Genomic DNA, 15,371 nt, shown 5'->3' with positions numbered 1-15,371 from the left:
AATTGGCCTCTCAGAGTTGGTAAGACAACTCCCACCTGTTTATGCTCTCTGTATGTGTGTATATATATCTCCTCAATATATGTTCCATTCTATATGCATCCGAAGAAGTGGGCTGTAGTCCACGAAAGCTTATGCTCTAATAAATTTGTTAGTCTCTAAGGTGCCACAAGTACTCCTGTTCTTCTTTTTCCAGGGTGATTAAAGTCTTCCATGAGAACCAGGGCCTGTGATCTAGTAACTTCTGCTAGTTCGTAGTAGAGAATGAGTTGGCAGAGGATCACCCAGTGGTTTTGAGAATATTTTTAGAGTATTGTTAATTTTATCACTGTGCACTATCCTGGGAAATATCCTGGCTTGCCTTCCTCCCCCACAATATCATCATTTTATACCATGCAGCATGTTTTAGAGTACATGTGGTATTCGCTTTGCTGGGGAATGGGGCCTTATAGTAACAAAAAGCTACTCAAAGGTGACTTTGCTTATTTTTGTGTTTACTTCAATAACTCGTTATCTAATGTTTGTACGATATTATATTAACATTGCAGATTTCAGCCTTCTATTATCTACATCTGAACTGCATAGATTAAACAACAAATGATTAAACAAAACATTAAAAGCGAAGACAAAGTGAAGTGTAGAATGGGAACACAGATGGCCCATTACTGCCAAAGCAATGAGATAATGTATTTGGTTATATATAGTTCCACTGAAACCCCATGAGTCTGATTGAACTTTAGCAAATTGTAACATATCAATCAGAATTCAATGAGTATGTCGACAAAATACTGGATAAAGGAGAAAGGAGTTGATATTTATTTGGACTTTCTGCTGTTAAAGAAACTAAATAGCTGTTGATGAGATGTGAATAATTGTCAAGGGTTAGAAACTGGCTTATAGACAAACAAAATAAGAATTAATGGTCATTAATTAATTTTCAGTATAGCAAAGGTTTGGCAGCCTGAAGTTCCGTGCTAGGGCCAGTGTTAATATATTTACTAGACATCTGAAAAATGGGGAGAAATGTAAGTTAACAAAATTTGCAGGCAACACAGATAATTAGGTTGGCTGAAAAGACTTTGGCAAGTCTGGTTTCAGACACAGCTGGAAAAAGGAATAAGGGAGAAAAATAATTAACCATTTCACGACTTCCCCCAAAATATTCTAAAAATGGGTGATTTACTTGGGAGGAAGGGGGGTTATTTCAAGCTAGTTCACCCATCCCTAATAGACATGAGAAGAGGGAATCTTGTTTCTGGAAGCATGTTATTGAAGAAAAACTCATGGCATTATCACAACAGTATTATTTACAGTGGCAACACTCATGCTATAATAGAAACATACTTTAGTTGCTTGTAGACTGTGAAGACTTGATTTGGCAGGCTATTGGCACCATGGCTTTCAAAAAGACAATGATGTTATTAAAATTCAAGCAGTAAAGTTTGTTTCAGTGCTGGCAGATGGCTACTGCTGCAGCAGCAACAACAGCACATTATATTGCAGGTCTGTGCATCAAGAATAGCTATTAGTATTTTGTCTTTGGTGATGGTGGAGGTTTTAATAAAAATATCCATTTAGAATCCAATGGCTGTTGCCTATCAGACTAAACACCAGATTTTAATCTGTACATACAAAAGAAGTGGGAAAACAGTAGTACTATATAGTCCCCAATAAAGAACTGCAGCATGTTCTAGAATCCACTGCTCCTCAGCTATTGCTAATAACTGTTACAAACTGCTGTTAGTTTGATTCTGGCCTTTTGTAGGACCACACAGCAAGGATGCTGTATTCACGCTGCCCCAACACACAACAGAGACTGAAGAATTGAAACCTCAGCTCCGACTTCTGCTTTCTCACTTTGGTGTCTGCTATGATACGGAGAATCTCAAGAACTCTGCTAATGAGATGGAGCTTTTTTCCCTGGTAACTGAAGAATTACAAAATGATATGAGGTTTGGCAGGAGAACACATGTATTGTAGGTTGTATTGCATTACAGGAATAGTGTGAATTCTGTGTTCTTGGTAGGAAGTACATTTATATAGAGAGCAGTAAAAGGCCTGTATAGCTTCCCTTATAAACATATTACAGTAATAGCCAAAAAATCCTAGTATTGCTGTTCTTAACATTACTGTTCTTAGTAAAATGAAGGATTCCATAGCTTTATTCTATCCAGTCACCCTCCTGCCCTTTCACACAAGTTCATTTCTCAATTTTTCCCCTTTAGTTTTAGCATGTATTACAGGCATTAGTTACTACCACTAGGAATCTGGCTTTTACAGGTCATTAATAGTTACTTTAACAAATCCATGCAGGCTAAAAATTACCAGTTTGCGAACAATTTTCTCTATTTTACTACACCTCTACCCCAATGTAATGCGACGTGATATAACACGAGTTCGGATATAACATGGTAAAGCAGTGCTCCGGGGGGTGGGGGGGGGGGGTGGGCAGGGAAGCTGCGCGCTCCGGCGGATCAAAGCAAGTTCAATATAACACGGTTTCACCTATAATGCGGTAAGATTTTTTTTAGCTCCCGAGGACAGCGTTGTATCGGGGTAGAGGTGTACTTTACATGTCCAGGATGCAGAGCAGGTGCATAATATCAATTCTCTCTAAAGTGTATATTGCCCCTAATAAAATATCCACTTAGGTACATGCTTAAAATTTAGCACGAGTAGTCTCAATCACCTCATTGAGACTAAGCATGTGCAGAAATGATTGCAGGATTGGGCCATATGTAGAATACTTGTACTGTTTGTCAATAGGCAGGTGCCTGTTCCTTTTGGACAGGATTTTCGAAAGTACTCAGGACTGGGCTAACTCCTCTCATTGACGCCAACAGTAAAACTTCCATTAACTTCAACAGAAGGAGAATTAGGCCAATGCTGAGTGCTTTTGAAAATATCACTCTTCTTCTTCGAGGTACCCAAAGTAAGAGCAGGGCAGTTTCATCACCTCTGCTGTAAAGATGTGTGAAGGAAGCATGGAACATTTTGATCCTATCAATGAGTTCATATGACCAACTGGAAGAGATTAGGACATACTGTAGTTGGTTGTTCAGTGGTTAATATTGGAAACCTGTCCTGTTTTGTGAAACCTGTTGAGAACCTTCTCCATATGCCTTTCAGGTCATCCGGAAATTTCGAAGTGTCTTCAGCAAACAGCAGACAATGAGAACCTTTCCAGTGTATGATGCAGGGGTGCCTGGGGCAGAAAACTGGGGTATTTTAGGACCTAGCATGGCTTTGAAAAAGAGAGCCAACTGGATTCCTTTTATAAAGGTAAAAATAAGTGATTTATTTTTCCCTTTTTGCTCTGTTGATAAACTATTGTAACTGCAATTCAGAATGTAGCAAGACGCTTTCAAGCCATTTACTTTTAAAATGACCCAGTAATGACCCATTTTTATTTGTTTTGAAAATTCCAAAACCATGTCTAACTACCGTCATATACACGGGGTCTATTTCTGATTTCACTTCAGGCAAAAAAGTGAATTAAAATGAATGTAATGCATATACTTTATTGTGTATATTGGCTTCTATTCATATACAACATTTAAGTCCTATTTATAAATTTTGCCCTGGCTTGTCTGTCAACCAGATTAAGCCCAAACAAGATCCCTGGCAGCAAAAGCTTTTGGCAAAACTGAAACAATGGAAAAAAGTGGATGAACTATTGCATCTTCAATCAAAGTTTTTAGAGGTAAGTAAATAGACTATTTTAAATATATTCTATTTATTTACCGAGTACTCTCGGGGAACTTTAAATGCCTGGAGAAAGAGCTTGCCTGTGCAAAAAGCTTGTCTCAGGCTTACATTTCAGACTGTAGAATTCAGACATATGGTACATAAAAAAATCTGCATCAATTTAGTAGTGGATCTTCATTTTTTCTTCTCTTTTCCGTGAATATCAAGGATAGGAAAATTTCAAAAGATTCAGAATGCAGGTTGCTTACTTGACTAAGCTTTCAAAATTTCCAGAGCATAGTTCAGGTTAAACTCCAGGTATTTACACCTCTTGGGCCTGATTCTGATCTTGCATACAGCAGTTTTACAGTTGATGTCAGTGGCATTACTCCCATCATACACTGTTGTAAACTAGATCTGAATTAAGCCTGAAGAATTTATCTAGAAATCGCACAAGAGAAGGCTCTTTAGTGAAATTGTAGGCACTTATTATCCTGGTAGGGCCTGAAATACCACGAGAATAGCATCTCTCACAGCATTTAGCAGTTTCAGCTTCTAGTTTAATCTAGAACTGGAAAAGAAATATTATGTGAACCTGAAACTCGTAGAGTATGTGTGCATTAATCTTTCATGAGTCTTGTTTCAGAAGACTCTTGAGAGACTTTACTGTAGTATCATATTATTATTAAGGCACTGTTATAGTGCCTTAATAATATGGCATGATTTGGCATGTGTAATTTCAGGTGGATTTGTTTCTTTTGGGAATGTTTGGTGTGAAGAGACGGGTTTGAAAGTTGGGCCTACGATGAGACGCCAATTTCAGTCCTAAATATGGAGCAGCTACAGTCAGTGCATCATATACATCTTTTCTTCTATATCACATCTTTCCATTCCTTAAAGGGATCCATCAGAGTGAAATCTAGTCTTTTTAAAAAGTTTGCAGGTATATAATGAATTGGATGGAGGTGTTAAGCTGCCTTGCTAAATTCCCTAGAACTCATCCCAACTCCTCAAAAAAGGATGGCCTTGCTTTTAGGTTTGCCTTGTGAATCTTAACTCTTGGTTATTCGATGTTATTGCAATAAGGTTTCTGATATGGAGCAAGTGATTGACGTTCTCCAGGAGCATGCGACAGAAGTGCTAGAGCCAAGTCCAGTGCGATCAAGTTTTGTGACTTCTCACAGCTCAAGACAGCATAACTATGATCGAATCTGGGAGAGAATTTATAGCAACTCAGAGCTCCAGCAGGTATTTTGAAGGGGAAGATCAGGTGAAACTTGTGTAACTATATTATGGACTAGTAACTCTTTATTAGAAAATCTTCATTTTAATCAGTGATGATGAAGAGCCTCTGCATTGAAAGCTTCTGTAGGGAGACCATGAAGTTCCCTATCTTCCAAAACTCGGTCTCCCTCCTAGGATGTTGTTTCTCATAGGGTTGTGGGGTGGGTTTAACAACAGGGAAAAGGGCCAGGTCATGGTAGTTACAGGAGTGTACAGCAGCAGGAAATGAGGAGGAGGGATCAAACAGGTTGATTCAGGTTTCTGGAGGATCTATGAAAGTTCACACCTGAGTCTGACATTAGATTGGCTTGCTTTTTAATTGGGTGAGTATGAGGGCAAATTTGGCAATTGAGAGGGGAAGTTGAATTTGTGGGCTTGGTTTTAAGAAGGTTTCTGTAGTTGGGGAACAGTTCAAAAGGGGATGACATGATTCATCTTCAAAGTTTTAGAGGTAAAGACATGAACAAATTATCTTGGAATTAGTAATGGGGCCCAGTTGTCTTACTGCAAATTCCCCTGAAGCAGCTGCGATATGTGGGGTTTTTTTTTGCTTCCTCCCCATCCGCAATTCCTGTGACTAATCCCTGAATTTTAATAATATTCAGCTAACTAAGACTTATTGCCCATTCCTCCTTTTGTGTCAGAAATGCAATTAACAGCTTCCACACTAACAACTCTTGGTATATGATGTGATTTTATGTTTTAATCTCTGAACTGCCTACATCTGCAATCAGATGCTTCACTTGACTTGATATTAAGTCTAGTATTGTTTCCTTTTCCGTTGGTGATTGTCCATACAGCATTGAATGATTCTGGAAAATGATGGCTGTAAAGGGGAATCACTTTTCTCAAACTGCCCTATTCTTATGAGGTAAAACCACATCAAGTGTCAAAAAGGGGAACAGCACCAAAACTGTATGAATCTCTTTAAAGTGACGAGCTAAATGCCCAATTTTCTTTTTCTGGCGAGATTGTTTGAGCCCCCTCTTAGAGGCAAGGGGAGCCTCTCAATATATGCCTTTATACACTTATCATTTCATGTGACTGTCTCTCTGATTTGAAGAGACTGGTTGGCACGTCCTGTGAAACCAACTATTGTCAAGCTTATTAAATGTTGTTGTCAGATGTTGAATGGCAATATATGACTTGGAAAGATTGTATCCACACAACTGGAATACAGTCCTGAGAGACCAAAGCCTCAATGGGAACAATGAGTGTCAAGTGCTTTCATCGGTAAGTGCCTAAACAGCCACGTCGGTCCAAGAGAACTATTCTGTGGTTACATCCTTTACCAGTGTCTTCATGAAACTGCTCCAGACAAGGGTGTAGGTCACCAAGCTATTTGTCACGCTGCCTTGGAAGAAAAATACAACAGTGGCAATTCTCTTGTCTGCATACCAGCTCTGCAAGAGCTGAGCTCAACAGTCTGCTTTGGCATCGATCTATCCTTTGCTTGAAAAATCAGAGAAGACCAATAAAATCTCTCATCAGATGCCTTTACTTTTTAATGCAATATTGAACAGAGAATGTGCTGTAATGAAACTCAAGGTCCAAGCTGCATACAAGACTCCCACTAACTTCAGTGAGTGCAGTGGAGCAGTCAGATTGACTGCAAACCTGAATCCTAACAGCAAGAAAAGAACAGACTCGTAATCCCTTCACTGTCCTGTTGCCTTCTAAAGAATACAGATTTCTGATGCCAACTAGCACTGGGTGCGTGGGTGGGTAGTTTAATAAATAAATGCCAGTTTTAACACCAGTGTAACTACATTGACTTCAGGGGAGTAACTCCTGATTTACGCTAGAGAAAGCAAGATTGGAATCAGGCCTTGATGGAGGTGGTGATGGATGGGCAGTACTAGCTATTTTCCTGACTAATCTTTACATTTTTATTTTTATTGTGGGGTTGGAAGGGGCCTAGAAAAACAGACATCACTACAAAGTATTTCAAAGATATTATCTACAGCCCTGAATTGGGGGGAGGGCGGGGGACACTTATACAGTTCCAATCACTATTATAATAGTGTCCTTAGGAGTCTGGGTTTGATCCTTCATTTGTATGTCTGCATGTAGGCTCGGAGGAGGTCCAGATGAGAGAGAATTACTGGACATTCTTCATTAAGTATAAATTAAGGCTTATTCTAATGTTGGCTCCCTTCTTGATTTGAATGGGAAATCTGTGATTTTAGGCCTTTTGAAATTCAGATACAAATAATTGAAATCTACTAAAAATCCGTTAGAATTGTTTCCAGTCATCTTTTTATTTGAGGGATTTACTTGCTGCCAATCTTCTTATGTGTCAGTGCTGATTTTTCCCTTGCTTTAGCTCATGCTAGTCTCCAGTCCGGCAATAAGCTCTCTGCAGTCCACCCCTGGACCTCTGGTTTTTATGATAAGGCCTTTGTATAATGCTGACAACAAGAACGGTCAGCATCTTCTCAAAACACATTTTTTAACTTTTTTTTAATTATTTTTTTTAAACAGGATCAAAACACAGAGGATAATAATCCTGCCGTGGCTATGAATGAGAAGGGTATGGAAACGATCAGTCTCAGCAAGAATCCAGGATCTTCCAGGAAGAAGAAAGAAAGAGGGTAAAACTATATTCTTCTTAGTAAAGAAAAATAAATGCTTACACTTGCCCCATCTTCAAAGTGTGACTCTGCCAGAAACATTAGTCCTCTCTTCTGTATTTTGTTGTTCTATGCTGCAGGTTTCCATGGAGTTAATTCAATAGGCAGTAGTTCGCTTCTAGACAGGACATGAAAGGGCTTTTTAATTTAGATGGGTTTTAGAAATCAATTCAAGGAACAATGACTTAATTTTCTTCTATCTGGAAAAAGGTATAGTTTCGTAACCACCTTGCAGCTGCTGGGTTTAGATGAGGGCACAGAGGCCAACAATAAGGACCTGATCATGAGGAAAGGAGCCTACTTGTCCGTCCTTTACTTACGTCACCTGAGAATCAGAGAGCTCCAGGTAAAAACAAAAGCCCGTGTCAGAGTTAATTTTTCAAGGGCACAACGTCTGTGTAATCCTACCTAAGCTATAGTAATGTATGTTTATGTATCTCCTTTGTTTCAGCGGGTCTGCCTGGGAATCCTGAACTACTTCAGATCTGTTGAGCGAACTTTAACAATCAGCACCTCAGGTCTCACCCTGCATGCTGGTAATCTAGTCCCCAGTGCTGAAGATACCTGTTGGGTAAATGCTATCAAAGGAGGCATTGGAGTTTCTGGTGGTCTTGGTTCTCACCACTATGTCCATTATACACCAGCTGACTTCAAGGTGATCCATTCAATAACTCTATAAAAAGGTCATCCAAAACATAGATTGAAATAGGAATATGTAATAGGTTCCTCTTTGGTTTTTTTAGTCTTTTTATCTGTCCATTGGAAACTTTGTTGTGATAGGATAAATTGCTGAGCTATCTGAATTGCATTTACCCTCCTCCTTTGATTCTTTACCTGACAACTTTAAGACCTGTTATCTTGTGACCTGTCATGGCCTAAAACTGGGAGGTATATGCAGTTGGTAAGGTTTTCCTATGGGGGAACACAGCATTTGATTCTAGCCTGGGAACCCTGAGATACCAGACCTTAATACAATGTATGGAAAAAGCTGTTTTAAGTAATACTTTGAAACCTCTAGAAGTATTAGTTACAGGGGTTGTTTTTTTTTAAATCTTCCTCTGAGGTCTGTGTAGGTGGAATGCTGTAACTATGGGACTTGGCTTTACAGGTGAAGGTATACACAAAATCGTTTCAGTAAGATTTTTAAGCATTTTGACATGTGAAAAATTTTTCCCCTCTGTAAAATATGTGGAATACACAGAACACTATTATAATATTATTTATCTATAACAATGTGTTTGTGCTATGAAACCTGTTCAGGGTAAGCTTCAAAACTTGCTGCTGGCTTTACTATTGCCACGCCAAATTCATGTGCAGTACCATAGCATGTTCCCTGGACATAGAATCATAGAATATCAGGGTTGGAAGGGACCTCAGGAGGTCATCTATAGTCCAACCAAAGCAGGACCAATCCACAGAGAGATTTTTACCCCAGTTCCCTAAATGGCCCCCTCAAGGATTGACCTCACAACCCTGGGTTTAGCAGGCCAATGCTCAAACCACTGAGCTATCTCTCCCCCCATACTGTGTATATACTGCATTCGCTCTCTCTTTCGGAAAAGTTGGCTTCTTTTTTGCTTGAGAAATACTTCATAGTACCAGTTGGATGAACTACTTCACAGCAGGGTTATGATGAGTTCATTTGCATAAGGTTTCTTTATTTCTCTCTCCTTCTTGCTCAAAATGTGGAAGATGGTGTAAGGAACAACCCTGACCACATTTTTCCCAGCACTCTGTGATCTGGAAAGTGACTGCTAAATACTGTGTGTGTGTCGGGGTGGGGGGAGGGTGTAATTATGAGTTATAGTGAAATAATCAATTTGCTTTTCCAAGATAATTCAAAGGTACTGATGTATACATTTGAACTTCAACTAAAGCCAAGATAAATATTATTTACTAAACCGACAACAGTTCAACTGGCAATGCAGTTGGTAGCACATCCTCCAGTGTTTCCCTAACAACAGTTTCTAATATGATTCGTTAACACACTGCAAAGGCTGTCTCTTAGGAAGTTTATAACAATAATATAACTGCATTCCTGGCAGACTAATCTACAGAGCCTCAAGCCTGCTCTGCCTTATTAACTAATTATGCTGTAACTTCAAGCTGGTGGTGCCAAATTTTATAGTTCTCACCCGTCATGTGAGTCCAGTTAGACAAGCTCATGTGTATTATGACTATATCATTTTGATAAGACTGTAATCTGTGAGCTGGGCATTCAGTGTACAGTTAGTACACCACACTGCTGGGCAGGAAACCCAGATTTAAGGCTACCATTACACATTCCAACCTCAGGCTGGTTGGGACTGGAGGCATCAGAAGCATGACACTCAGTTTCAGGATGCAAGGGCATTCAAGAAATATATTGAGTGAAACTAAAAATCCCTCTGGGCTGCATCCCTCCTCCTTCAGTCCCAGGAGTTGGCTTGGAACAGCATTCTCTCATTGGAGGGTACTGTAATCAAGGTAGACAGAGTCAAGTGTAGTGATGCACTGTGGACGGAAGTATGTAAAGGGTGTTAAAATTTACTTTGTAATCCTATGTGGGTTTTGTGGTCTTAGTGGCTCTGAGCAGCTACAGGAGAAAATAACAGGCACAAATAATGGTGGGCACCAATAACACCACCTAGACACACAGCTACCTGATCTGGAGGCACAGATGTACAGCCGGATTTCTAAAAACCTTATTTGCACCCACAAACAATTGTGGGCATCAAGTTGAGGGCCCGGTTGAGGCTTCTTTAAAATGTGGCTCAAAACCATAAACATTGCAGGGATGCTCCCTGGGTTTTTGTTTTTTTGTTTTTTGAAGGGGGCAGGATTCTCCAGTTTTGTGGGGTTCTCCTCATATTTCGCAATATATTGTGATGACCACTTCCAGACTGAGGTCTAATGGAAAAACAAATAGCAAAGACCAATTGGAAATTGAGGGGGTAGGGTGAAAAAGCAAAATCACAGAGTCTTCCCTCAATTGATGTAGGAATTTCCTTAAAACTTCTGCCTTGTATTGTGCTTCTCACTGTGATATTTGCTCAGTTACTTATCTAAATCAAGCTTAACTTGATTCTGCTATAAAGGATTTTTTAGACTTTAGCAAATTCCCTACCTTGTCACTTCTGAGAGCACTGAAGCTTAATACTTACTTCAGAAATGTAAGTAAAGAACAAAGAGCACAGACTTTTATCAGAAAGAATAAAAGAATGCTAACAAGCTGATCTAATACAACATTTAAATTAAACGTAGGTTTTTGTGGGCATTTACTGGCTGGTGAAATATGAATATTTCTCTAGTCCAGCACAGATCTCTGCAGTTAACATTCTGTTACTACTAAGACAATTAAAGAGCATTGGGCAATGCATTGATTTATTTGGTGTGGTGAGGTTTCCATTAAAATTAATGCCTTGCCTAGGGCAAGTATTCTGCTTTGCCCATCTCTCTTTCTAATGGAGTTTTGGAAGGTATCCAATTGTGAGAGGTAAACTTGTTTGACATCACTGATTTCTTAGGGTCAAGAGGCGGATCTTAGTAAAACCAAAGAGAGGAGGAGGGCTGGCAGTGTTAAGATATTACACTAGAATATTGGACAGTGCAAATTAGGAGGGTGTATTAGACACAGAAAAGTAAAAACAGATTTTGCATATAAATAAAGAATAAGGATCTTGTAAAACGATATTAAGCAAATACGGTAACTTCTTGCAAGAGGTTCCCCTCACTGCTGTTTCACCCCCTGTGTGAAGGCATGGCATTGCAGATGGTCCCTGCCTCAGTTTACAATAAATAGTTACCAATTCAGAATCTGGTGGTCTGTGCCTTTAAACAAACAAATGTAAAAGCAGGTGTTTTGCTGCAGCACTTTAAGACCAGGACCCAATAAGGCCCTGGGGTTCTGGGTTTACCCTGGGGGTTCCTCCTGTCTCCCAGAGTCACCCAGCACTACAAGAAGCAGACAAGTTTTCTTAACTGGCCTGCTGGCTCCCTCTTGGTTCACGTCACCTTCTGGCCCTTCTAGGCCTCTGGAGGACTAGATCTTACTAGTGGCCTGGCCTGAGCAGGTTTTTCTTAAGCAGAGGTATAAGGGCACCGATGTCTCCAGCAGGGGCCAAAACATCCAGACAGACCATGTCCCTGCTGGATTTAAAAAATAAATTAAAATAAGGCACGGCTGTATGCCAAGGGTTTGTCTACACTGGGGAATTAACTGTCATACCAAATTCCCCATGTGGATACTCTTATTCTAGAAGAAAAGTGCCTTTTTTTTCTCCCCTCCCCCCTCCCGTCTTAGCTTCTACTGCTTTGAAAGCCAGCACCACTACTATTAGTTGCAATATGAAGCTCGTGCCAGGGATGTTACGGAACAATATTGAATAATGGCACAGTGCCAGAGTAAGTAATCTGGACCAACTCTTTTAAAGATGCTGCTGATTTTAGAGGAATAACAGCTATCGGTAAATGTTAAATTATCCCATTAGTTCAGTACCTGCAAATAAATGTTGTACAATCCAGCACACACACGTCAGTTAATAAGCCACTTCAGAACCTAAATCCTTCAAAATGTTATATAACACAGAAATGCATGACAAGCAATATTACGGAATTGGTAAAGATAAGGAAAACAATAGTTGAAAAGAAGTCTGACAAACTAAATTTTATTTTACTTCTCTTTTGCTTTTTTGTTACAAAGTGGCAGAAAGGTAGAAGACTTTAAAAAAAAGATTGTGAACACCTACGTGAGTGTCATAATTAAGGAAGCCCTTGTCTGATTCATTATTGGTAGAAAAAAATCCTATCTTGAGCTAATCTAACAATTTTGAGGCCTATATTACATTTTGTTGTGTGGTTTTGGGGCATGAAGGCAAAATCCAGCTAATAATGGAAACTCATTTACAACCCATATCACTCCATAACAAAATAGCTTTCATAAGATAGAAGCACAGAAATGTGATATCTTTTCTTGTATAATTTTGATTTATGGCTGTACTTTATTGCTGTTTGGTGACCTGGCAGTCTCCTCTAGGCTCAGGCCTGCTCTTAGATATATTGGTGTGCATCATTGCATGTCTTGTAAAAACTGATTGCTGGTATCACAATGTCGCTTGGGTTTTGCCATTGCACAGGTCCACAGTACACAGTTCATGGAATTTTCTGAGGTGGAAAATCATGATGACTTTTACACCACTCAAGATGAATACATTCACACACAGGACCAGCGAGGAGCTTACATCATGTACGATGTAGCTTTAAAGGACCTGAAGGACCTTGAAAATCAGCTGCTGCTCGTGGCAAGCCAGTACATTGAACAAGATAAAAGTAAGATCAAATGCTGATAGCTCAAAAGCAGGGAGTCAAACTGCACTTACGCTATGACTTTTTTGAAGTGTGGCTATGGACACTGTGCAGAACCGTTTTCCGATTGAACATCTGGAGCCTTTCCTACTCATTCTATGTAGGTTTTTATACCACATCCATTACAATAGTGTCCAAGCACTTGGAAAGATTGTCACTTATTGCTGATGCCACTCCAGTGCTCTGCCCACAAGATACACCTGGGACCTCGTTATACTAAACAGAGTTAATGAGGGAAGACAGATTATTGAAGTGGCCTGAGCGTGGGGTGAAAATATGCAACTGAAGGTGACAGGGATGGGCTAGAGGAGGAAAAAGTTTGTAGTTTTTAAACTACTGCTGCTTCTGAAAGTGCTGCTCAAAAGACAGCTCGGGACTTTATGCATCTCCAGCCACTCTTAACCTGCTCTCTGTTGTGGTAAAAACTAAGCTGCCAATTATTTCACATTACAGATTTAGTTTTTTACCATAGGAAATGACTTGAAAGTGACTGGGTTACAAACTGCTGCTGAAAAAGAAACTGTACTTGTGGGGAAATGGAAGGAGGGAGAAGGAGATTAAACAATCAAGGAAACAGAGTGAAGAAACATTAGAAAACTATGAATAAACAGCTACACATGCATATAATTATACATAGTAGAGGAAAAGGTTTCTAATAGTACAGGAGAGGAATTATTTTTAATTGTGGCGGGATATGTTATATGGCCTTCAACACATTTTTTTTAAAGCTTTAACTAATACACACCTTTTTAAAATCAATTACACATATTGATGGATAGCAATAAGTCCGGCAAGCTTTAGTAGGCTGGTGTACCTACATCTTGCTTCAGGGCATAAGCCAAGCATTAATGTGGGGGGAGAAGGGGTTAGGAAATATCTTTCTCTGTGGGCAGGTTCCTTCATAACTGCCTTCTGCAGGGGTTTTTAAACCTTCCTCTGAAGCATCTGGCACTGACCACTGTGGGAGATAGGAGGCTGGAAGAGATGGATGACTGTCCTGATCTGGTATGGCAGTTTCTGTGCTTATAAATTGCTTAAATCTTCAGTCTCCCATCTCATCTGAGGTCCATGAATGCACAGCCTGTTGTGGATTATTTTTGTCCTAGTTCTTTACATTCCCATGCCAAAGATCCTGGTTCCAGTCTCTCTGACTGGATCAACAGGGACTGAATGTGATGAGGAGCCAGGGGCTTTGCTATCATAGGCAATAAATGCTTTAATGGTAACCCCTTCAACCAGTTCAGGAACAGCAGTGTTGGGTTCAAAATCCTCTTGTCCCGTCCAGTTATCAAAATAAAGGATTGTTGTTGCAATTTGGAGCTGGAGGACAGCCAGTGGAGTGTCACCCATTTGCACTAGGGGTGAATTTGCCCTGAGGAAGTTGAGTATTTCAGATCATTTTGTGGGATTTATCTTTTGTTGACAAAGAAAACTACATTTTTAATGTAATAGCATCCTTTCCAAATGGGGAGAATAAATAAAACTAACTAGGCAGGCAATTTATGAGCTATTCAGACACTTTTGATTTGCTTCTCCATATATTTATTAAGAAATAAAACCATAACCAGGCAGCTGGAATCATTGCTTGTTCGAGGAGTCTCACTGGCTGCCAGTGCAGACCAATATTTTGTCCCTTTCTTCACACACAGGGCTAAACTAACTAGAATTGACTTCCTCCAAGAAGAAGTCCTCTGAAAGTAAGACTCTGGTTTCAGCACTGTGAAGAGCTCTCTGCACTACTGTGCCTCCTGCTGGGTATGCAGGTTTCCTTTGTGAGCTCTGAAGTCTTGGAGTGAGGAGGTAGAGATAACTGCAACTAAGATTAAATCCTCTGACAAACTAACAAGTGTACTTTTCAACCTCTTTGGGTTTCTCCTGACTTATGCCTCTTGACCTGGAGTTTCCCAAACACTGCCCATCCCTCTTTTCCCTTTACACCAAACAGCATTTGTTTGAATGTGTGTGTGTGTGTTTGATGGATCGCACATATTCAAATAAAATATCCCAGACACTTGGTTTTTGCATTTTAGACTGCATAGAGGCCCCCAGAAGCTGTGGAATTTTAAATCTGCTGTCTGGCCTTCTATTCCCTGGTAAAGGTAAAACAGAGTCTCTCTTTTTGTAAATAAATAGGGTGATGTCAAGTTTCAGAAAATTTGGCATGTGTAAATTACTCTAAAACCTATCTTGGCCTGCTTCTGTGTTGTCTCTTGTGTAAATCCCCTCAGACTAGTCACCTGTAAGAGCTGCTGACCAGTTGGAGATGCTGAAATTGACAACTGACTAAAAGAGGCATGAAGTCAGCAGTTAAAAATTTTTCTAGTTGATACTAATCTCAAAAGTATCTGTAAGTAAGTCTTCCATTACATGCTTTCAATTATCTCATTCTATAACCTGGTGATGCACATCAGAGGATGTAGAAGATTG

At 39.7% G+C, this 15,371-nt stretch overlaps 1 protein-coding gene across 1 annotated transcript in view; it reads left to right on the top strand.

The window, feature by feature from the left end:
* LOC117875041 overlaps positions 1-15,371 on the top strand; it is a gene marked incomplete in the record, with an annotated part of 112,106 nt that overhangs the window by 16,787 nt on the left and 79,948 nt on the right. Inside the window, 8 exon segments of the mRNA XM_034765903.1 lie at positions 1,763-1,920; positions 3,127-3,279; positions 3,599-3,700; positions 4,771-4,932; positions 7,453-7,562; positions 7,812-7,947; positions 8,053-8,256; positions 12,716-12,908. Of these exon segments, the coding sequence (XP_034621794.1) occupies positions 1,763-1,920; positions 3,127-3,279; positions 3,599-3,700; positions 4,771-4,932; positions 7,453-7,562; positions 7,812-7,947; positions 8,053-8,256; positions 12,716-12,908 (1,218 nt within the window).

This window comes from Trachemys scripta, chromosome 3 (assembly GCF_013100865.1).
Source record: "Trachemys scripta elegans isolate TJP31775 chromosome 3, CAS_Tse_1.0, whole genome shotgun sequence".
Taxonomy (NCBI): Eukaryota; Metazoa; Chordata; order Testudines; family Emydidae; genus Trachemys; species Trachemys scripta.
This window is presented reverse-complemented; position numbering and strand designations above follow the sequence as displayed.